The 24,461-nt window shown below is 37.5% G+C and overlaps 2 protein-coding genes across 12 annotated transcripts in view; one reads left to right on the forward strand and one right to left on the reverse strand.

The window, feature by feature from the left end:
• Nucleotides 1-15,442, forward strand: part of TCERG1 (transcription elongation regulator 1) — a 42,931-nt gene extending 27,489 nt beyond the window's left edge. For all 11 annotated transcript variants that reach the window (XM_060765144.2, XM_060765147.2, XM_060765145.2 and 8 more), the window contains 8 exons: nucleotides 1,323-1,441; nucleotides 3,196-3,346; nucleotides 8,295-8,459; nucleotides 10,543-10,725; nucleotides 11,978-12,157; nucleotides 12,984-13,067; nucleotides 13,233-13,333; nucleotides 14,259-15,442. In XM_060765144.2, the coding sequence (XP_060621127.2) occupies nucleotides 1,323-1,441; nucleotides 3,196-3,346; nucleotides 8,295-8,459; nucleotides 10,543-10,725; nucleotides 11,978-12,157; nucleotides 12,984-13,067; nucleotides 13,233-13,333; nucleotides 14,259-14,460 (1,185 nt within the window). In that variant the 3' untranslated portion in view covers nucleotides 14,461-15,442. The remainder of the gene's footprint in view (nucleotides 1-1,322; nucleotides 1,442-3,195; nucleotides 3,347-8,294; nucleotides 8,460-10,542; nucleotides 10,726-11,977; nucleotides 12,158-12,983; nucleotides 13,068-13,232; nucleotides 13,334-14,258) is intronic.
• GPR151 (G protein-coupled receptor 151) lies at nucleotides 13,167-20,087 on the reverse strand. The gene is made up of 2 exons (XM_060765155.2): nucleotides 18,710-20,087; nucleotides 13,167-13,226 (listed from the first exon to the last, which is right to left on the reverse strand). Exons 1-2 carry the CDS (start codon nucleotides 19,922-19,924, stop codon nucleotides 13,209-13,211), a joined length of 1,233 nt encoding a protein of 410 aa, XP_060621138.2. The 5' UTR covers nucleotides 19,925-20,087; the 3' UTR covers nucleotides 13,167-13,208.
• Nucleotides 20,088-24,461: the final 4,374 nt, after the last annotated feature.

Consider the following 24,461-nt stretch of genomic DNA (forward strand, 5'->3'; position numbering starts at 1 on the left):
AATAGTCTGATTTCTTTATGTAGAGTGAAAACAGAACAGTTCCTTTTTTTGCTCATCAAGCAACTGCATGTCTTTTCTTTCATACGACTGGGGCGGGGGGGGGGGGGGGGGGAGGGGCCCAGTGACATATGGCCATGTGTTCCATTCTGTTCACAATATAAAAGAGCAACAAGATATACCATCCAGTGTTGGATTTAAAGTTCTTAAATGCTTAAATTGAAATACCAAAGGTTCACGATGGAACCAGTATTAACAGAAAATTTACAGATCAATGATTGGATACTGTCAATTGATTTAAAGGAGGCATATTTCCACATATGTATGGTTTCAGGTTGTGAAAACAATCTTTATTTCTAGTTCAGAGGCTCTCGTTTTCAATTCTGAGACTTACCATTTTGTCTATTCTGTGCTCTCAGGGTCTTCACCAAGGTGTTAGTGCCTGTGATTATACTTCTGAAGGAGAGACAGGTGCAACTGTCCCCATACTTGTATAGCATCCTGATGAAGGCTGGAACCAGGAATATCTCATTACTTTAAGACCTCAAAATTGCTCACGATATATTTTTCCCTCAACGTTTCTCTAATCAAATAAAAAAAAAAAACAGTTTCTACTATTTTTATCAATTTCAACACCCATCCCTCCTTTTCCACAAATAACGTATTCATTCTAAAAATAATTTATTGATTCATTCCTTTGCAAACTTTATGACTTGCTATCCAAGGTTAAAAGATACCCTTAAGTCTCTTACCTACTTCTGATAACCCCTGAATTATAATCAAAACTACGCATCACTTTATTAAAGTTCATTTTCCGAAATTTAATTTTATAAAGATTCTTTAAAAACATAACATCTAAATTTTGTCTCTGTAGTCAATATTTTTCCATTAATCTAAATGCAAAATTATGCAAATTAGCTTGATTTTGTTTTTTACGATGATCCACTGCTGTATGTGGAGAAGGCAGCCTCACCCATCCTTATTAGTGGCAAAATTGCAAGCATTCAGCTTGTATTACATGGCCAATAACTTTTCATATTCACTCTTTAAGGTTTAACATGGGAAGTACTGGAGGAGCAACTAGGGCCTAGACTGTAAATCAAGATTTTATGGCCACATGACCCTTGCCTAGCTCAGGTGATGATGGGGTTAATCTGTGTTTGGAAGAGTAGAGTTTCTCTGTATCTTTTTTTAAGGGGATGCAAACGTGAAAGTTTGGCAGTAATGATGAAATCCCAGGGACTTCATGTGGGATGGCAGGTATGTTGTCCTGTTCTTTTAGGGATGATGATACTTTAAATATATACTTTCTGCTCTTTCTTTAGGTATTTGATCAGTATGTCAAAACTAGGGCAGAAGAAGAACGTAAAGAAAAGAAAAACAAAATAATGCAAGCCAAGGAAGATTTCAAGAAAATGATGGAAGAAGCAAAGATTAACCCGAGGTACAACTTCACACTAATATCCAGCAACAAGTTTAATGGAATGTATTTCTCTTGCCCTAGTCAGTCTTTGTGGTGCCTACAAAAATCGGGGTTGGGTGTCCAGTTGCTGTTGGGCTGCAGCCCTGGGCAGCATGGACAATGATGAGTGCATTTCAACAGTGTTTGAAGGACCGTGTAATTATCGCCTTTGCTTTAGAATTTCCCAGCTATCCTGGACAGATTTTTAGAGTCTGCAGGAGCTGCAGATTTGATAGGCTCTGCTGATAGAAGCCGTTCCATCAGTACAACAGCTTCAGATAATCTTTGCCAAGTATTTTGTATTTACACACAATCTGGTTTTGCTCAGTGCTGTTTCCATAAAAATAAGCGAAACATATTAGAAGACCAAACTTTGTTCAGGGGTTCTCTTACTTTGCTTGAATTAACTTGATGTCTGCAAACAGCTATCCAAAAAGACTACAAACCTTAAACTAGTTCTATTAAGAGAGTAAAATCTGCTGAACATACATGGGATCACATTGTGGACTGCACTAGAGATTCCTCATTGATTAGAGTGGATTCATATTTTGATTTGTTTCTTTATTAGTGTAGTCATAATCCTGATTTATCCTCAGCTATTTCCTTTTTCACCCCAAAGGATATAGAATTCATAGGTTTGGATCCCATCTTACTCCTTCTCTTCTCAGAAGGAAATGATACCCAGCAGAGGCTCCTGCTGGAGGAAGTAACATTGGAGGTTATCGTCTTCCCTCCCATCTTCTTCAAGCAGATGATTTTTGTGAGCCAGGTTCTGCTCATGGGAAGTCTGGATGTAGTCTTCTGTCATTTACATGTGCTTTGCTTTTAGTGAACAGTGAGTGAAGAAGGCAGTCTCCAAAGAACCTGCATGCCTTGTTAACATTATCTTTTAATTGTAAGGGTTTTTTTTTACATCCAAAGTAATTATAACCTTTTGGATGCTAGCACTCCTTGAAATCATCCCAGTGCTTTGTATGCCGAAGAATGTTTGTCCAGCTTTGGTTTTGTGGTTCACTTTTCTTTAGTATAGGTTTACGTACACATCCAAGCCATTGAATAAGCTACCAAATTTTTCTCTTGTTTTAATGTACCCTACAGCAGCAGTAGGCGGGATTTCCCAAGTCTAATTATTTCCATGCTGTGATGAAAACATTCCTAGGATTATAATGTCTCACATAATCTTGGGGCCAGATTAGCATCAGATCTTGGAAAAAGCACAGTAGTGGGTTTTTTTTCGAGGTAAGTAGCAGTATTATATCTACTGCTCATCTGAGATTTGGAATCTGGCCCTGGAGGTGAGTGAGTATTGTAAGAATAAAACTGCAGGAAGGGAGAGTGGAAACCCTGCAGCCACAGCTATCCTTGATCTCATAATGTTAAAAAACAATCTGGATTTTTCTGTCTTGTTCATTCCACTTCCAGTGGTATTGGACGGCAAATGAAGACTCATTAACTTTATATTGCCTGATCCTGAGTTATTAAGGCAGGCTGGTTATAGAATTTGCATTTTACAAGGTTTTGCTGTGTTGAAAAAACTGCATTTAGTATATAATTTTGAAAAAAAAAATTAAAACAAGGCAGACCCTTTTAAAGGTAATTTGATCCACGCACTTATATCTGAGATAGGGATTCTGGTGTATTGGTGTTTAATTCACTTATACACAACTGTGCTTTTGAATGCGTGTTTCCAGCCAAGAAAGCACTGCCAAATCAGTACACTTGCCATTTTGTTACAGAACTACTTTTAGTGAATTTGCAGCCAAGCATGCTAAAGACTCACGTTTCAAAGCAATTGAAAAAATGAAAGATCGAGAAGCCTTGTTTAATGAGTTTATCACAGCAGCAAGGAAGAAAGAAAAAGAAGATTCGAAGACCAGAGGAGAGAAGGTAAGATTTTTCTATCAGGGTTGTGAAAGAAGTGTGAAAAGTGTTGGAGAGGGCCTATCCTTGTCTTCCAGGTGTCCACCCAACACTCCCCTGGATAAATCATTTCTTCGGGGTGCTTTTTGATCTTCCAGGGTTCTTTCCCCTGAAATGTGTGGACATTATTTTAATACTATTGTATTGTTTTTTTTTAAAAAAAAAAAACCCCATAATATCTAAGTTTTGACATCTTAGCGTTTGGACAGGAGACCTGTCTGGTTCCAAACTGACAGTAATGTAACCATTCTGTCAGTGGTATAAGATTTGAGAACTTTCCAGGCAAAATTGAAGTAGTTGATTTGTCTTTCAGTACTAACACTTCAATGGTGTTTTAATCTTCTAGTAAATGTAGTTTAGTTTGACTACTTATCAGAATTAAAGGTCACCTATAAAAGATTAATGAATTCCAAATGTCATTTGTCTGCACTGTCAGTATGAGAGACAAAGCACACATCTCTGGGGAAAATGAATGCTAACAAAGTGTCTTCAGTGGTGTTAGCATCAAAAATGCAGCAGCATTCTCATATGCTGCTTGATGGGGGAATTATATACCTCTGAAAGCTAATCATTCATGGTATTTGTGTTTTTTGTAGTTATACCTTAGGAGTGAAGGATGCGCATTCTCTTAAAAAGAAAAGGATATGAAAAGAAGCATCTTATATTTTGTGCCAAAGTAATCTATCATATAGGCATTCAGAACTGGAATGCAAACCTCTGCTTATAAATACAGTTTTAAAAAATCTTACAGAAGCTCATGATGCTTCGCAGCTTATCTGTCCATTAGTAGTAGTAGATATGCAATGTATAGTGTTTACCTCACTTCGAAATGTTCAAAAATTGCTTAAGACACAGTATCTTACTATGTTACCTTAAAATATCAACACTTTAAATTTGATTGGTTATACCCATATTTCAGTTCAAGAGCTTAGGCTAGGAGACAGTGCTTTTTAGGCTGCAGTCCTGTTTCTGTTTGCCTGAGAATAAACTCCATTGAACTCAGTGGTACTTTCTTCTCAGTAGGAATGTGAAGAATTATGCTGTTAACTGTATGCTACACAAGAATGATTAGAATTCTAGAGGCGAATATGCGTAATTTGAAACTTCAACATAAACTGCTCTATTTGTTTTAATCCGTAGTCATAGTTTAAACATTATTGTTACTGGATTACTAGAATCAGTATAAATAATCCTTATGTACATTTGTTAATATTGCATGACCTACATCAAACTGGATTTTATGTTAAATATTGTATTTATCTTTGCATTTGAAACTAATTATTTTCTTTCTCCCAAAGCCTTTTGTAACCATTTTATGTATTCTGTTTTGTAACAAGTGGATAGATTTTACAGTTTTGTGCTGTGCGGCCTGTCAATCAGTTCAGTCTGACAGCTGTCAATCACTGACACGCAAAGTATTATGGGATTCCCTAGTGAGGAAAGAATTGGTATCTCTGTGTGGTGACTTTAGCCTCCCGCAGTTCCGGTACTTTACATTTTTTTCAGTTTCTTTCCTTGTGAAGTGATGCGAGTTATATCCAGAATGTGTAAACTGCAAAAAAGGAGAAAACTCCTCCTAAATACACACACAGTATTTCAGCCATTTGCTTTTGTTGTGCTTCCATTAAAAAGCTATAAATTAACTGAAAAGTGACTGAAATGTTAAGTGAAGCTTTCTCAACCAGATTTTCATAAAAGTAGTCTAATGTTAAATTTGTATGAACTTTCCAAAAGACTTTAAAGCAGGATTTGAAATGCCACACTTGGATTAATTGTCCATAGCTATCCTCCAATCCTGTATGTAGTCCACCTATTTGCTGACATAAAGTGAGAATACAGGAGTTGGGCTGGCAGTGTGTTTTTATGCTGATGAAAAAGATACCTTTTAAAGTTAGTGTTTCTTGACTTCACCTTTGGCAATAGAGAAAATTTTGGGAGGTACATATGTATCACAACTCATAGCCGTTGTAAAGTCTGACTAATTTGAATGTTTCCAGACTACTACCTCTTTATTGACTATTTCAATTTCCTTTCACTACTTTGACTTAAAAACTGACACCTTGCAGCTCCTCTCTCTAGTAGTAGCAACATTTACTCAGCAGTACTGCTACACTAATAGATCTATACCCCTAACTTTAAAAGTTCATGCTTTTTATTTTCTGTGTTGTATTTTCCAAAGAGTTGGGTTTTTTTTAACTAAAATCTTGTGTGCTCCTTAAAATCCTATTCTCTTAGACAAAATAATAGTAGGAATGCCAGTCATTAAAAAAACTGGCAGTTCTCTTTTGGCCCAAGAATTAGCACTTTGGTGATGGGATCATCCTGGCTTTCAGGTTAGAATTAGGATGAGAGCTGCTGGTTTCTATAGAGACAAAGAAGCATGCTGTGTAGATGTGAGATAGGATACTGGCTGTAGAGACTTCATGGCTATAATGTTCTGAATCCTTTTCAGACTAATTATAGCTATTTTGACTTTAAAAATGACAAAGATTAGTAGACAGTTTTAAAGGTCTATGAAAATAATGTTAGTCCACATAGTGTGCCCTTACTTGAGATATTTCTATAGAAAAACCTTTGTTTTTTTTAAAGTGTAAGGTCCATACATCTGGTTTAGAAAGCTTTATATTTTAATATTTGCATGTTGTGTTTAGGTTCACATTTCAAATAACAAATACTGTGTTGGATCCAGAAAGAGATGAGCAGACCTCTGCTCACACAATGGGACTTTCCCTGGCTTCTTTATCCTGCCGTAATTCCTTATGTGCCCCTACCTGCCAAAACCTGATTCTCAAGATTTGATGGGACATGAGCAGGACAGGAATTCAGGAGGAATTCAAGTGGAAGTGCATGACATATCTGGATCTAAGCCAGTATTTTAATATTTAGAAGTTGTTATCCGTAATCTTAAATACTATTGCCATAGGTTATACCAGTAAATTTGGTAGAGTGTTAATAAATTTGCCATTCACAACACTGAAGCAATTGTTCCTGCCTTTATTTACCTATGAATTTCAGAAACATAATTAATATTCACAGATGTTTAGATGCTGTTCTAAGAACCAAATGCCAACATTTACAGGCAATTAATAAAGTTTGCCTTGTCCTGTATGTGGCAATTACTTTTAATATTTGAAGGGAACAAGAATTTTAATTGGCTGACGAGGCAACTATGTCTCAAGCTGCAATATAAGCGTACGTTGGTCAGTGAGGTTTAAATTCTTTAAGGTTTAGGATTAGTTTGAATTCTCAAAGGTTTAGGATTTCTAGTGAAATTCTGTGCAGGCATATCTCCATTAATGGGGCGGAAATGTAAAAATATGATCTAGTCAGGCTTACAATTGAATGGCATAGCCAGAGTATCCAACACTAATTTTAAAGAAGTTCTGAGGGGAATATAATTGGTTCTGTAGATAAGCAACACAATACAGGTCTAACTGAAAAACATTTCTCCATGAGGCAGAGGTTTTATTTATGGCACAGTTTCACACAATAAGTTAATATGAAATGTTCCTTGCCCTTTTGGGTTAAATATATGTAGTGGAAATATATGGCTATTTTCTCTGCTGGCTTCCTTTTGTATTAACAGAATTTTCTCCCCTTTAGATAGATAGAATTGAAATTTCAGATGGTCTGATGAATTCAGTCATAATGTCACTTGTATGATGCAATGATTGTTGCACACTGCATAGCCACAGCTCTGCATTTTAAGCTGTTTGTGTGAACCAATTTCTCATGTGGTTGCAACCATTTCAATTACACCATTGTACATCCACAGTTTTCAACAGTCATATGGCTGTGAGAGTGCATCTGTTGCAAAACCATGGGAAGGCATTTTACATAAACAAAACTCATTTATTACAGCTAATTTGTAGCCGCTAGTATTCTGAATAAAAATATTGATCATAATTTATATCCTGTATTTATATATATATTTAAAAATAGATGAAAAAGTATGTCTAACAAATGTATTAACAGCCTGCCAAACCTTGATTGATTGGCAGTACTCTTAATTATGTTTTATATGGTTCTTGGTTTTAATTTTAAGTAAAACAGAATTGTAAAGAAAAAAAATTCACTATTCCATATGAAACTTAAATTGTGACCATTATAGTGATTGTTAAAATTCAGCTGTCTGTTAGCGTAGAGCTTCTAGAACATTACCTCCCCCATTTTAACATATGTGTTCATATTTTTATACTTCACTTTTTAATTCAAATGTTATATGAAATTATACTTAAATGCAATGAGAAATCGTAGTCCATCTTAATAGCTCTGATATAACCACACATTCAGTGAATTCCGCAATGGCTGGAATCCAGAAGTTCATTTTGCTCCGATGTGATAGAGTTATAGGTTACTTGTCCAGACAAGTCCTCACTACAAAGGACCATGTAGCTTTGCTTCACACTTATTTCCATAAGGAAGAAAACTTCCACAGTCCTATGTGTTGTGGTAATGCACATACATACACACACACCACATCACAAACTAAACAAGACCTATGTTTGCAGTATAGATCTCCTGGTGTAGTTCCCACAAGAAAAACATCAGGCACATGGGAGGTCCCACGACTCTGAAACAGCAAGTGGGTGTTATTGTAATACAAACTTCCCAAGAAAGTCATGAGTATATACTTGTAAGGATTTTCTTTGTTTTGGCTGAAGACTGTAATATCTACAGTGTCCTTTAAGGGTTCAGCTGACATTTTGATGCCCCTTTTTATTACTTTTAAAACTATTATGAAAATTTAACCAAGATGGCAGTGGCCTAAGCACAAACAAAATTAAAGTTTAGTGTCCTTATGAAAAGTGTAAAAGGAAAGTCTGCTTCTGTTTTATTAGAATAACATTGCAAGAATTTGGAGGTGACTCTTCATTTTGCCCCTTTTTTCTTTTTTCTTGTGTTTAAACTATAGGTCAAAATGGACTTCTTTGAACTATTATCTAATCACCACTTGGATAGTCAGTCTCGTTGGAGCAAAGTGAAAGACAAAGTAGAGACTGATCCCCGCTACAAGGCTGTGGATAGTTCTTCACAAAGGGAGGACCTTTTTAAGCAGTATATTGAAAAAATAGCCAAAGTATGTGTACTATTGACAAAAGTACTTCCATTTCTTTAGTATTTCTTTGCTGAAGCAAATCAGCTGTCTAGTTAATTATGAATAGTGAATTATTTCATTATGTATTATTTGGCTAACACTTAACATTGAATTTAGACCCTGTCTTTAAAATACTCACAGTAGCAGAAATAACTAATATTCGTCCATGAATTATAGGCAGCTCTTCTCACTTATAAGACTGGCATCGTTTTCAATATACGGTATATATACATATGAGATCACAAGCTGGATTCACATTTATGGTTGTTAATGACCAAATGTGACTTCAAAAACCTGTCTCTAAGCCAGGCAGTGCCCCCAAATGAATGATGATTGGGTGTGTTGGGAGAAGCAATTGTGGCAGGACCTCAAAGAGTCTCTCCAGCTTCATATCTCAGTGCACCTCACAACCAGGAGACCTCTGCTGTAATTTCCTAATGCCACAATCTGCAGTACCCTGGAATCCCTTTGGTTAAGGCTCTGCTGGGTGTAAGAAGCGGTTTTTGGAGAGATAAGATCAGCAGAAATAAATTCAGCAACAGAGCTCTGACATCATAGGTATGTCTGCAGATGCAAGAACTCAGCCTAAGATTTGCTTTATCACTGATAGGCGCTGCCTATATCAGTATTCAAGTTATTCTCTGTATGGGCTGCAGAGGCACGATATTTTTTCCCTTCTCTTCATTCTGACAATTTGAAGTACATTTTTGAATGAAAGAGTGCATCATATTCATAATTCATAGGAATTGAGTCTGCAAGATATGTATTCCTATACTGATATACTGCTGCTGTTGTTAGAATACTTTTAATAAATTGGTAAACTTTGTATTCTGTAAGTATAAGTTAGTACAGTATGCTAGTAGTCTCTGTGTATAAACAGGGATATATCGCTTCCAGAATGTCATGTAGTAATCTCTAGATGTATTTGTAGACTAGTATTCCATAGTAAAATATCATAATTCTGCCCTGAGTATGAACTACACTGCATCTGACAGTAGAAACCACATTCAACACAGTGTATCAAAATGAAATCCGCTTTATCAAAAAAATTATAGCGGATTGATCAAGGCTTCATCATAGTAGTCCCAAGAGTTTAAAAACCTCCATCCTTCAAAGCCCCAATCAAATACTGCCTCTAAGCATCAGCAGTGAAGAGGCTTGATGAACCTCCATAAAGTGATATTCAGAGACATAGCCAGGTCAATCTAATTCAGTTTTTAAAAATGAAAGAAATCTTGTAGCACATTTGAGACTGAACTAAGAAAAAAAATTGAATAATCTCACCTGTGCTCCAGAATGCCTCCCAGTCTCCCTAAAGTGAATTCAGAAAAATGGGTGCTGCTTCTTAGGAGCCTGTGCTCCATATGAGTTTTTGCTTTGGCCCCAGCACTCATATTTTACCTGAGCAATTTAGATGTTGAACCTGAGAGGACATTATTATTTTTACCTTACAGCCCATCATTTTTTTCTTCCCAGCCTTCTTAAATCTGAGTTAATACTCAGATTGCTTCTGGGAGTTTCAAAGATAGTTTGCCATTTGATATGAGGAGCCACAAAATATCTAAATCCAAAATTCTTTTGAGTATTTAAAACTAATTTCAGGCTGTTCCTTGAATCCCAGCCACTGTTTGTCTGCTCATAATAAAAAGATACCCTTACTGTTTTTTCTGTTTCTTATCTCTTTACATCTGCAGAAGACTGCATTGAGGCTTGCAGATATATTCACCCCCCACTTAGAATTTTCCAATTTTTCTTATAATACAACTTGAATTGAAATGGGTTTAATTTAGGTCTCAAAGAGGGGACTGTAACTTCTGCAAGATGCTATGAATTAAGTGATCCTGGAGGATAATAACTGTATAAAAGTTCATTATTAAAAATAAATAAATCTTAAGCTGAAACTGTATATTGTTGATAGCAAAAATATTCTCCAAAGTTGTTGCATTAAGTGCTCATATTTTAAGCCTGTTACCCTAAAGTTAAATCTTATTTCTTATGTTAACATTGCATCAATACATGTACTTGTTAGTCTAATCAAAATTTGCAATCCTGGCTTTCCTTTTAGAATGTGGACTCTGAAAAAGAAAAGGAACTGGAAAGACAGGCTCGAATTGAGGCCAGCTTGCGGGAGCGAGAGAGGGAGGTCCAGAAAGCTCGCTCTGAGCAAACGAAGGAGATTGACAGGGAAAGAGAACAGCACAAGCGAGAAGAGGCCATCCAAAACTTCAAAGCTCTCCTCTCTGATATGGTCAGGAACCCCTCTATATTACATTTTGTGAGAGTGTTGATTTGTTTATAGGGGAGTTACTAAAATCATTCAGTTCAGTTGTAATACAGGAAATACCAAATAGAAAATATTGTTTAGCCTAATCCCCCCCCACCACCAATTAATTTGACTGCTGTTTTAAAAATGTGGCTGCATGCAGCCTCACTGACCATTTTTGAGGTGCCCTAAGAGATCAGTGTTTTTACAAATGTCCTCAGATTCACTCTAGATGGTGCGGAGAGCATTCCCACCATGTTTGGAGGACCCTAGACCACCCTCCCCCCAGTGGTAAAAAAGTTTACCCCAAAATGCTACAAAATGTCAATTAAAGAATATGGGATATATTCCCACCACATCCAATGCCTCGTGAGACTAGTAACACCCAGACAATCTTATTCTTATTATATCAGTTTCCCATTTTATTTGTTGTTTAATGTGAATAATACAAACATACTAAGTATGAAAGAAACAAAACAAAAGAGAAAAATGATGAAAAAGAATCAAAATCAAATGCAAAATCAAATGTATAAATAATGTTGAACCAAACCTTACATAATCCTAATACACAAAACACTGAATAATAGCTATTACTCGTTAACAGACCATAAGGCTCTAACCCTCCCTAAATGAACTGTAATTAATTATTAAGAGAAAAAGCTGTGAAACAAAAGATAAATATAATTCTACCATTACAGATCTAACTAAATTATTCCATTAGAATTGTTAAAACTTATAACCACAAAATATTGCATTATTCTTATTATTCAATAAGTCATAAACTGCTTCCAGCCTGTCAGTAAATATTCAATTATTTTTCCTTTTTTGGTCCACATTATCCTGGCACTTTGGGTTAACCCATCAACTGTAATAATCCATGGATAATACGAAAAAGGGAGGGTTATTTTATTCTGGTAATCATCCCAATGCATTTCGGCCTAGTAACATGTAATAACCTGCTTCAAAGGCTGTTAACAGATAACAGAAAAAAGGGGACGATATATAAATTTAAAAATTATAATAGGGGACAAGTTACAATTTGCAGCATCAATTTCAGGTACTTCTATCTTGTGTGGAAATGGATCAGCTATGGAACAGTGCATGGGTATTCTTCCTTCTTGGTCTGTAAAAGCATTCATGTCTAAATAATAAGTAAAAATTGTAATGAAAAGTAGAGCAAAACTGTGTAGCCTAAAAGCAGAAACTGTGTAGTAAGCTCAGGTTTCCCCTCTATTAGGTGCGATCTTCAGATGTGTCATGGTCTGATACCAGAAGGACACTTCGGAAAGATCATCGGTGGGAATCTGGCTCCCTTTTGGAAAGAGAAGAAAAGGAAAAACTATTTAATGAACATATAGAGGCTCTTACAAAGAAGAAGGAGGCGCATTTCCGGCAACTTCTGGATGAAACATCATCAGTAAGAAAGATGTTCAGCCTTTTTTCCTGAGCTTTAATTTCATATTTGTACAAATTGTAATAGGGAGGAGACATTTCTAAATAAACTTAGGGCAAATTGGAGCACAAGAATCTCAAGTGGGGAGAGAAATTATTTTGGTCTTGTGTCAGTAGTTTTTGCAGCTTCCTAACAGACTGAATGGTATGTAACATTACCCCCAAAGGCTCGCACCATCAGGTCACACTGAGCTCAAAAGGGAAGCCAAATGCAAATATAATTATTATGTATCTTCATAGATTTGTGAGCTTGTATATATCCATAGTTTTTCTTCACATTAGAATGAACAACTTGTAGAAGGGCGTGATTGTGTTTTCCAACAATGAGGGAATTGAGCAGAACTGGCTTATTTAGTTATTACTGGGTAGCAGTATAAAGTAAGTGTGTGGTATGAACCTTGCATCAAGTCCTGCTCCATACATCTGAATGCAGAGACTTTGGCATCCCCACAGCAGGGCACTTCAATACTTGTTTTTCATTTTGAATTACTACAGATTAGACTACACTGGACTGTATTAGACCCATCCTTGTATTGTTTCCCTCACTGTTTAGTTTATCCATTATAGAACTTCATCCCAGAATCTCCTTACAATCCATTTCAGGGAACTCTATTAATGACTTCTGTGTTTAAACTGAGAATAGGATCTGGTCAGTCAAAATCTTATACAGCTCCTGTATGTACCAAAAGACTCAAAACATTCATGAGACGCTACAGATGTTTCAGGCTACCAGTCAATGTTAGCGTGAAATAGCAACCTATACTTACTTATCTTTCTTCATCTCTTAAAAGATTACTTTAACATCAACCTGGAAAGAAGTAAAGAAAATAATTAAAGAAGATCCCAGATGCATTAAGTTCTCTTCCAGTGACAGGGTAAGAAACCCTAGAATGATTTTTGTTTCTTTTAAATTAGGTATGACTCCCTATCTCACATCCAGCTGTTATCTTTTATTGAATAAAAATACATAACCTACCAGAAAAATGAGATTGATGTTGTAATGGTGACAAGATTTTTCAAATGGGCTTCTTTTCCTGCAGAAAAAGCAAAGGGAATTTGAAGAGTACATCAGAGACAAATACATTACAGCCAAAGCAGATTTCAGAACACTTTTGAAAGAGACCAAATTCATCACATATAGGTATGTATTCAGATCTAACACAAAAATGCCCCCAAATGCTACTTTCTGATTCTTCTTCTTTGTCCAAGCTCTGATTGCAGCTGTCTGTATTTATTTAGAAATCTTTTTAAAATGTGGAGATTTTTGAATTCCCATAAAATATTCCCATAAATTTGAAGGACATATTGAATGTCCATTATCTGAAATGCTTAGAATGAAAGGTGTTTTGGATATTGTACTATTTGCATATACATAATGAGGTATCTTGGGAGATGGGATCCAGGTTTAAACATGAAATGTATTTATATCATAAACACCTTCTATATGTATCCTGGAAGTGATTTTATATACAATATTTTAAAATATTTTTTTGCAGGAAACAAAGTTTTTGAACACGCTCCAAAATCCAAAATAGTCTACATGAATGGCTGAAATAACAGCACTTTTGGTTTTTGATGGGTCAGTGTGTACAAACTTTGTTTCATGTTTAAACCTGAGTCCTATCACTACATTATATCATTATACACAAGCTTTCCAAAATCCAAAAAAACAAAAAACAAAAACCCAACTCTGAAATTCCAAACACTTTGGGTTCTAGGCATTTCATTTAAGGACACTCAACTTGTATTGCATTTGTGTAGTTCAACTTGGTGCTGATTTTTAAGACTGAAGCTTTCTGTTTACCAACTGGACCTAGCAGCTGTAAACAGAAGGTTTTGATGGTAGATTGTTTGCAGTTCTACATCCTTGCCATTTTGCCCAAAGGCGTGACCTTATTTATAGGGGAGTGGAAAGGCCAGTCTCTCTGTGCTTTTGAGTGTTTGCCCTCACTGTTTGCTGTGTCGAAGGGGATTTTATTTGGGGAGAGAAATTGTTACCCTAGGGCCAGCTCCCTTGTTGGCCTCAGTCACTGGGAAAAAAGGCTAAACCTTTCACTTAATTGCAGATCCAAAAAGTTGATCCAAGAATCTGACCAACACCTGAAGGACATAGAAAAGATATTACAGAACGACAAGCGCTATCTGGTGCTCGACTGCGTGCCGGAGGAGAGGCGCAAACTCATTGTGTCCTACGTTGACGACTTAGACCGCAGAGGTCCCCCTCCACCTCCCACAGCGTCAGAGCCTACAAGGCGAACGACAAAATAGTTACAAAATACTCTGTTATATCAAGGAGATTGCATGAGCCATCTGTCCAGTTTAATCATACACATTACTATGAACTATTGCAAAACCATCCAAGGAGCAGCGAGGAAAGCAGCATTTGTGAACACAAAACAGTCTCTGTACAGAGAGAACCTTTGCATTGGTAATGCTTTTTCTCTTTGTTGCATGACTGACAAATATTCTAACCATGCAGCTATTTCCAGTGATTTTTAGATCCTAGAACAATGCAATTATCTGTGTACGAGGTATGGATGTTGGTAGCATTTGGAGGCGTCCTTCCTCACAGCTGCGTTATGTGCGAAAGCCTTGGAATGATTGATATTTGTGGTTTAGAGTTTAAGATCTTAAAACAGACACACAAAACCCCCAATAACCGCAGATGTCTGAATGGGAGAACCAAGGTCAGGCACTCAAATGATTAAATTGTTGACTGCTGAAGACCACAGTAAGATTAGGCTGTGTCTCATGAACCTGAAAATGTATGGGGCCTAATTCTCTATTCATGGGTGGCCTTTCCTGTATAAATCAGGACTAACTCCATTAATGTCAGATCTAGCAAGAGAGGAGAATGAGCCTTGCAGTGACCAAATTGGATTAGACACTATATGATCTTGTTCACAGGCCTGCTTTGCGCCCCCCTCCCCTCCCCAATAGGCAGAATCAAGTTGCTTTGCCCAGTAGTCTGGTAATGTTTTGCTGTAAATTCGGAATGCACTGAGTAAAACGAAACAACAAAACAGCCCCCCCTCCCCCGATAGGACGGTTGTAAAAATACACTTTTATTTACCATGCAGTGAGCTCTGCCCACCTCTGGATTAGAAAAAGGATTTCCCTTCTGGGTATTTCTTGTAAACTATATTCCTGTTTTGAATGTTAAACTTGTGTTTCTAAAGTTTAATTTTGAAATTGTTGGGATTGTTCAGTTTACGTATTTGAGCAACAATAAACCAACCCTTTTTACATATGGATTGTACATGCTTCATAATGATTTATTACATTCTGTGGGAGCAGTTGGTATGTCATGTTGAGTTCAATGGGATTGAATCTTGGCAGCCTAATATACCAGAGGATCTATCAGGCATGGGCAAACTCCAGCCCTCCAGGTGTTTTGGACTTCAACTCCCAAAATTCCTATCCGCCTACTGGCTGTTAGTAATTGTGGGAGTTGAAATCCAAAACACTTGGTGGGCCGAAGTTTGCCCATGCCAGGGATATATGGTGGTCAGACATTCTACAAAATCATAATGCTTTACACACACACCCATCATATTTTGTCAGGTAATAAATACACTGGGTAGTATTGCTTACCTTGACATTAAAATAATACTTGTTAAAGCAACTCTTTTTAGTTTTATTCTAAATATTTTAAAATACTGGGTGGAACATTGGTGGTTTTAATTTTGTATTAATGGACGTTGGTGGTGGGGACATGTCTATATTGGATATGTATCTCAGTGGCTTTTACCACCACTAACCTTCATACCCTTCTGGACTGCTTGGCTTGAATGATTCTTGCAAGTAATGCTTTGTGATTTATTCTTGGACTTCCTCAACAGTGTATTTCCAAATTATTGCACAGTAGTTAAGCTATTTGACCTATAGTGTCCTTCCAAGGTTCCATCCTTTCTCCCTATAATAACATCTACATGTAAAAATAGGTCAAAATTATCCAGTGGTAGCATTTTTAATGTCATTTGGCTGTTGATGATTACTCAGTTTTAGCCAATGGAGGGATTCTGTATTTGTGCCTGGGACCGGTATTAAACTGGTTATGAGAAAATGAAAAATTATTACAATGCAAGTGTCCTTGGCCATTTGGGCTGCTAACGTTATGATAAAGATCCATCCTGTTGTGGATGGAGTTGAATATCCTGAAAAATTCAGACTCGACTATTTTTGAGCATTCCCAAAGTAAACCTTGCTCCTGGATACCCAGATTGCAGATGTGTAACCAAAAAAATGTGTTTACCCATCATATACTTGGGTGTCAATTAGGTCTGTTTCTTCGGAAGGGTTTTACAAACTGTTAAAAAAAATCAAGCTGGTAGCTGTCACAAACAATAGTTTTTTAATGGAAAAATGATTATTAAAAAGCAAACAAATATGTGTGCACTTACTTACAGGCACCTTTATGAAGCAAATGGATATGCTAAACCACACATGTAATCATAGTGGCTTTTATTTTTTTATTGACAAAACGAAAGCAATTTGTGATTCAAGAGTTGTATCAAGATATTTAACAATGTCATCGAAGTGGCAACACCTGATAGATAAGTAATTATTCTCCACTGTCTTCTCTTATTAACAATCTAGGACTGTACCTATTTGGATTGCTTGCAAAAATATGCAAAGAGCCATGTTTCACAAAACTATAAGCCTATTTTGCCAAGTATTCTTTATCAAAGTAGTGAACCAAATGTTTACGGAAAGCCCAGGGCATTTGGTCCTTGTTTTCTAGCAATTAGTACAGAAAAGCTAACTACCTCAAATATTAGAGTTGCTGTATAGCCATCTGAGTAGTCTTTGAATTTATTTGAAGCTGTCAAACTTAGTGTCCTTCTCTGTTTCTTGTGTTAACACATTCAGTATTTCAACCATTGGTTGTATAAAGAATTACTCCCCTTGGCCTTCCTGAATCTTTCAATGTTCAACAAATAAATGATCCCAAGGTCTAATATTTAAGAGGGATAGGGGAAAAAAATCTCCACTTTCTTCACACCATTCATATTTTTGCATATTTTTGTAATGTTCCACTTAAACTATTTTCGTTCCTAAGCTAGAAAACTGACAAAAAGCTGGATTTGTTCTAAATATTGAAATGATTCAGCAGCTCAGAATTGTTTTGCTATGTATTGGATAATGGAAGTTTTGTAACTTAGTGACACCTTTTCATGCAACAGTCTTAGATTTAATCTGCTTCTTTAAGTAGGGATAGAAAAAATCCAGTCTCAATCCTTTTGCAAATAGCTGCCAGTTAATATTGATGATACAGATCTATATAGACCAGCAATCTGATTCCTTTGGCAGCTTCCTATATTCCTATGTCATATGACATTGGAATCAAATTAATTCTGCTTTGCACATATACCAACAGATAAACACAGAAAGGAAACATTCTAGCATTTCCAGCTGAGCCACAGATTATATATATATTTGTATTACTTGGTCAGAAACTCACTTGCTTTTTCCAAATTTTTATACTAACATAAACATGAAAATGCTATAGAAAACTAGATATATCTAGAATCTCAATATATAATTATAAATTATATGGTTCTGAAAAAGTTTCTGTTACATAGTGAAATCCTTGTACAGTTGATGTGACTTGAAATGATGCTTTCATTTCAGTGCCAATTACAAATATTCAAAGACACATAATGCAGGTTAGGAAATTTGTTCACATACAGGACCTAAAATACAAATCCCACTTCATCATTCAAAGTTGGGAGCTAACACACTTATAAGACTGATCAGTTACTCAAGAAACAATGGCCACTTTTGCTTTGAGCACATTTAATACATAATTTACAAGTGTAGTAGTGACAAAAACACTTGTAATGCGTACTAGCATTTGTAAACAAAACAAAACAGATTGCACATTTGCTCTGCACTTTCGTGGAATTCAACAAAATGAGTTCAACAGAACTTGTCCCTTAAAATGCACACAAGCCTGCTTTATGTGTATTACAAATAAACACGAAGCCCTTTTGTTTTATAGTCATATCACACAATTATCATTTATCAATTCACCCAACAAATTGATAAATTAATTCACTACTCTTCAAATTTCATGAACATAAAGAACTTTTCCCTTCTGAAATGTTAACTTAAACCATCCTCCTGAAAGTGCATAATATGACTTTTAAATAAGATGAGTGATAACATTTTAAAAATAGAACAAGTGGAACAATTGTTGCTCTTTGTACATAACATGGATTTTAAAGGGACTGACAAGTCTCAGGCTCTACTAAACACATGCAAAAGTAAAACTATAGTAGTTCTATACATCCTCAACATACCAGTTCACCATACATCCCAAATAAGAAACAAAATGATAGTGAGTTGAACCCAGGCTTTTGTATGTTTAGAATTAATCAACCTAAGTCCCATTCATTTCAGTGGTCTATCATAAGCCTGGATCCAACCTAATTATTTTGTTTGTTTTTTGTTTGAAACAATTATCATTTGCCTGTTCAGCTTTCTGACTTCACTTTTGCTGATCGCAACCTACTGTCTCTTGTCCTTCATGTTCCCAAGGAATGGGGTCGTTGTCTTGAGCATCAGGGACTGCTTCTCGGTCATGCCAGAATTGCTCTACATCAGGCAAAATGGGCATCTCCTTCTTAATTTCCATGCTTTCTGAGCTATGCGACAAGGGAGCGGGCTCTTTCTCTTGATCAGGAGTCACAGCCTCTGGAGAAGGAACAGATTCTGGAATTCCCTCCGAATCATTTTCAGCTGCTGTTTCCTCTTGATCCTCTGGACTAGGCAGAGGCTTTTTCAGTGTAAGCCTTTTCCATAAGCCTTTAAAGCCCTCTCTGAACTCTTCAGACATAAGTGCGAAGATGAGAGGGTTCGCTGAAGAGATAGCAAACATCACGACTTGAGTAGTGGCCATGAATCCTTGTGGAGGAGCAGGCCCATATTTCGTCTGGTGCCAGAGCCACAGCCAAGATATCCAGTTGGGAAGCCACATCACAGTAGAGGTGACAGTAACGCTCAGAAGCATCATTGTTAGACACCTGGATCGGATTTGATTTCTCAGGTTTTGTGTCTTGGTCCCCCTTCGCTGGCACCTGCCGTAAGCTCTCCAGAAATAAAAGAAAGCAAAGGTGAGGGGTGCACAAAATACTGCCAAAGGATAGAGCTTGACAAAAGCTGACATGAACTCATGGGCTTGAGATGGGATCACCATGATGCACAAAGCAGAGCCCCTCTCTGGCTCCCGGAGGCTGCTAAAGAACCACAAAGGTAATGGGATCCCCAAGGCCACCAGCCAAATCACCAACAGCATTGCACAGATAGTGTGCCACTTAATAGTCACCTGTTTAGCTGGGTCATTTGCATACATGAAGCAAGTCTTGGCTACCACAGCAATGGTCAAGCTCTTGGCTGTCATGCAAGCATCTTGGAACCAGACTGAGGTTTTACAAAGGAACCAACCCAGAGACCAGGCTCCCTTGGAGTAAGCAGCTGCTCTGAACGGCACAACAAAAAGGATGAGCAGAAGGTCTGCAAAGCTGAGGTTGAGGATCAAAGAGTGAATCATAGAAGGTTTCCCCTTTTTGGAGTTGTACAGTAGGATCCCAATGACGCACACATTTCCTGCAAAGCCAGCCAAGCAGATGACCCCCAAGAAGGCTGGGATCGCCACCTTCCACTCTTTGGAGACCTGCGGTTCGTAGCCTCCTGCATAATGGTGTGGTTGAGCCAGAGAGATATTCATGATGGTGAAGGCAGCTTTCTCTCCAGTTCTTAACGCACGTCTCAGTCCTTTCTTGCTGTTTTGCCTGTCCGTCTCTTTCTTATTAAGCTCTCTGTGGCGGAAACAAACCTGTCCTTCCACTGTAATAGTCTCTGCAGTGATCCTCGATACAGTACATGTGGATTTAGCCAGACCTTCCCTTTGCTATATAACTGCTACAGCTTTGATTGACAGTCCCTCCCCAGTGGGAGCACCTAGCCTGCTGCTTATTAGCAAGTCTAATAGCCAGCCGTAGCAGTCCCATAGAGTAATTAAAATGATTCTTCCATAAATGATGCAAAAACACAAAAATTCTGTGCCTGGTTCCCAGTTTTTCAAAAAATAAAATCGGTAATTTGGTAAGTCAGTTCCTGACATTTATTTTAAAAGAACAGAAGGGTTGAATGATTCTTTAATTCTGATGCTAATGTGAACATAGCCCACAGAGTAAAGGAACTCTGTAATCATGTCAAAAAATAATGGCAAAGCTCCGTTCCGTGTGCTACAGGTGCAAATTTCATTTTGACTTTGTGGAAAATTGCCTCTGCAGTTAGGAGATTTAATGATAGGGTAATGTTATTGCACAAACTCTCTGTAATGACAGCCATTGAACAACATTTGACTGTGAGGTGTAGTTAGCTCCATCATACTTTCGGCAGGGATTCGTTATTATTATTATTATTGCATCTTTTTTGTTGCTGTATATCAGGTTTGAGCCCAATGGAGAAAAAGAGGCAATTGACAGGTGTTTCAGATTATTTGGATCATTTAACATGCAGGAATTAGATGTGCCCTTTTATTTCATTTGGAAGCATATGCAGGTGTTGGGGCACATTGACTGGCTTATCTAAGGAACTCTTCTTGGGAACTTAGACTCCTTAAGATAGCAATATTTGGAAGGATGGTACATTGTTTCAAATTATTGATTAGCATTTATATCTGTGCATTCAAATCCTTCTGTAAATATCTTAGAAAGAGTTACAAAGTTCCTTTAGGATAGACCCTTATAAAACTTTGGACTATATAACACAAGAGAGGCAAATGGCATTGAAGTAGAACATTCCCAAAGCCTCTCTGATGTGCTATGAGTCGTTCTTTTTCATGATAGCAAGGCATAAGCCTCATGACCTAGGTGTACAACTCAGTCATGAACTACAAAATACATCAGTTGCACTCCTTCCTAGATTTGGAGGACCTAAAGATGGTAGTGCACGCACTGGTAACCTCAAGGTTGTACTTCTGCAATGCGCTTTACATTGGGCCACCTTTGTATCAAGTTCGGAAACTGGCAGATTCAAAATACAGCAGCCAGATTGGCTACAGGAACATCCAGGAGTGAGCATATTACACCTATCCTAAAGTCACTCCACTGGCTGCCAATTAGTTTCCGGGCAAAATACAAGGTGTTGGTTTTGATCTTTAAAGCCCTACATGGATTGGGTCCAGTTTATGTACAGGGTCACCTCCTGTACCATCCACACCATATAGTTAGATCCTCTGGGGGACAGCTACTCCAACGAGCTAGAACTCGACTGGCCACTCACCCAGAGGACCTTTTCATCGGCTGCCCCAAGACTGCGGAAAGACCTGCTGATCAGCTGTTGGAATGTAAAAATCATCTAAAATCCAATCTCTTCCGCCAGGCCCACCCAACCAGTTTTAAGCATGAATTTTAAACACGTGTCCTGTGTTTTAATCTCTGTCCCGTGTATTTAATATGTATTTTATAGAAATTTGTTTTAGTAAGCATCTTATATAGATCTACATTTTAACATATGTGTTTATAGAAATTTTGCAATGCTCATTTGTTTTGACTGTGCTGTGACCTGCCTTGAACCATGAAGGGAGGCAGGGAGGACATATAATAATAAGAACAATAACAATAGCAATTCCTATGACAGGTTACCTATAACAAGTTACTTCACCACACATACTTTGTCTGAAGGTGTAACTAAGGGCTCTATTGAGCCACAGTGCTCCGCTGATTCCTACAACCAAAATACAAACTCCAGGATACAGAGTACTGTTATTCAGCCTTAGTAGCATTCATGAAGGCTACACCAGTGGTGGAAGCATTTCTTCAGGAGTAAATATCATTCTATAACCATATATAAATGACTGGCCAACTGTGGTCTGCAACAGACAGAAATTTCAGTTGACTCTTGAAGTTACTTTAAGCCTTCAGATATTCAGCCTTGTTTTCATGAAAAGTCTATTTAATTGATGTCATCTTTGATTTCACATTCCAGTCTGCCTTCCTTTTGGATGTCCACTTCATGGCACTTAGTCAGTCTTGGCTATCTTTATTAGAGAAAAATCAGAGTCAGCGAGTCTATGACATCTTCTACATCATGACTCATCATGCCACATTCCACATGGGGCCTCTTCAGGCATGATTCACCTCTCCATTTGATCTACTTTGACACTCCCCCTAGAAGTAGCTCACTACTCTAAAACTCTTAAATGTTTGCTTTGGTGGTGGTTGGACACATCCAATGTTCAGTTTGGCATGCCTTCACTCGTCATCAACCTCAGAAACCTGTCACCACAGGTGCTTCAGTGATGGCTTGGGACACTCATTGCAATTGTCTGTCCATTCAGTAACTACAGATCCCATCAGATACAGCCCTTACAACAATGCCTTAGTCATGCTGACAATGGATACAGTGTTCTACTGCCTTGGAACTCTTCTGAAGGACAAGGTGGTGAAACTGTGCACCAATAACACCATAGTAATGTATTGCATCAACAAAATGGATGTCAAGGAAACTATAATTTTTAAAGATTTGGATAGAGCATAAGAGTCTGTGAAATGGTCAAAATGGACAAACTAACTTTGGCTATATAACTAATAACTAAAAAAATATCAAGAACAATATACATATACTTTGTAATACTTAGTAACATTGTCATGTTAATTTATGTTTTAGTTTTTATGTCTTAATGGATTGTTCTTGTTTTTATTTTATTTTGATACCTAATTCCTTTGTTTTATGTTGTTTCTGTTGTTGTCCCTATTATTTTGTATTATTTTGATGTGTCTGTGTTTATTTTGAGGCACTGAATGTTTGCCTTTTTATGGTTAAACAAACCTGAGTCCTTCTGGAGAGAGACGGTGGTTTAGAAATGATGATGATGATGATGACTATTATTATTAACCCCTCACTTAAGAATCTCTGAATAATACAAGGGCTGGTACCCCCTAATTCAATTTGGATCATTTGAAGGGGGGGGGGGATGAAAGTGATACACAGTAAATTAAACTAAAACTTTGAATTATTTAGACAATAATTAAAATTTGATAAAAGAGTTAAAAGAGATAAAATAAATAATATGGATAAGAGCAATCAAGATGAAGAAGAGCTGGAGAAGACAAGAAAAAAATGGAATAATACAGAAAATATAAGATACCATTATTAGGTTTAAAATTAGATGATAATACTATTTCATTTCTTGTTATAGAGAATATATGGAAATTGTAATATTTTTAATACTTTAAGGAATGTGTAAGAGTAATAGAAATGAAAAATTAGATGTAACAACTACAATTTTGTACAATGTTTTCCCCTCGTGACCACCTGTGATTTGCACCTATGGTAATTCTGCACGCGCGCGCAGGCAGCATCGGACATTCTCGAGACTCCAAAGAACCGTTAGCTAAGCCACGCCCACCTCCGACCACATAAATAGCCCTCAATGAAGCTAACGGTCAGTTCTTTTAACCGCCGCTAAAGATCAGGCAGCTGGATACTTGAGACTCGCTATTTCAGTATCGTACAACAATCTACGCAATAGAGCCTAATTGTGAGATCTCCAATTTTAATAATGTCTCAAACCACGGGCTTTAAGCGTTGTACTGCCTGCAACACTAATTTTCCAGACAATGATGCACACTCGCTCTGCATCGTATGTCTTGGAGAGGGGCATATGCATCAACAATGCAATATATGCCAACTATTCACTCCTCAAACAAGAAAGAAGAGAGAGATTCACCTTAAAGCCGCTCTTTATGAGCAGGCGCTTCTTCCACCAAAGCCCACAAAGAGGCAAGACGGCGACGCAAGTGCGTCAATAGAAATGAACTTACCTGAGGCGTCGTTTTCTGCTCCAGCGAAGACACAGCCTAAGAAGGTTAAGAAGCTTAAAATTAAAACCGCTGGCTTGCTTGGTGATCCAAGCAAGTAGTCAGCAACTCAGGCTGAGCCTAAACAGCCAGCAGGTTTTAAAGCAAAGGGAACAGGAGAAGGTCCAACGCCTTCACAAACTTCCCAAAGAGAAATGGAGCCGGTCTCGGCAAAACAACGCACAGCGCATGCGCAAGACTCTAAGGAGGGCCAAACCACTCCCCCGATGCCGACGTTATCGGCGCCTACCATTGCTTATGCTACAGTTTCAAGGGAGGAGCCTACTCAAGCTCCTCCAAAGGACTTTTCCCAAGCGCCGGGCCCCTCCTCGGCTGGGGAAGGAGGCTGCTCCGTGCGGAGCCAAGCAAGAGCTCCTTCGCGCTGCGTTGATGGAG

Source organism: Anolis sagrei, chromosome 2 (assembly GCF_037176765.1).
Source record: "Anolis sagrei isolate rAnoSag1 chromosome 2, rAnoSag1.mat, whole genome shotgun sequence".
In the NCBI taxonomy this organism is placed as follows: domain Eukaryota; kingdom Metazoa; phylum Chordata; class Lepidosauria; order Squamata; family Dactyloidae; genus Anolis; species Anolis sagrei.

Excerpts from the sequence above, each read along its gene's own strand:
- GPR151 (XM_060765155.2), bottom strand. The coding sequence starts at position 19,924 with ATGAATATCTCTCTGGCTCAACCACACCATTATGCAGGAGGCTACGAA.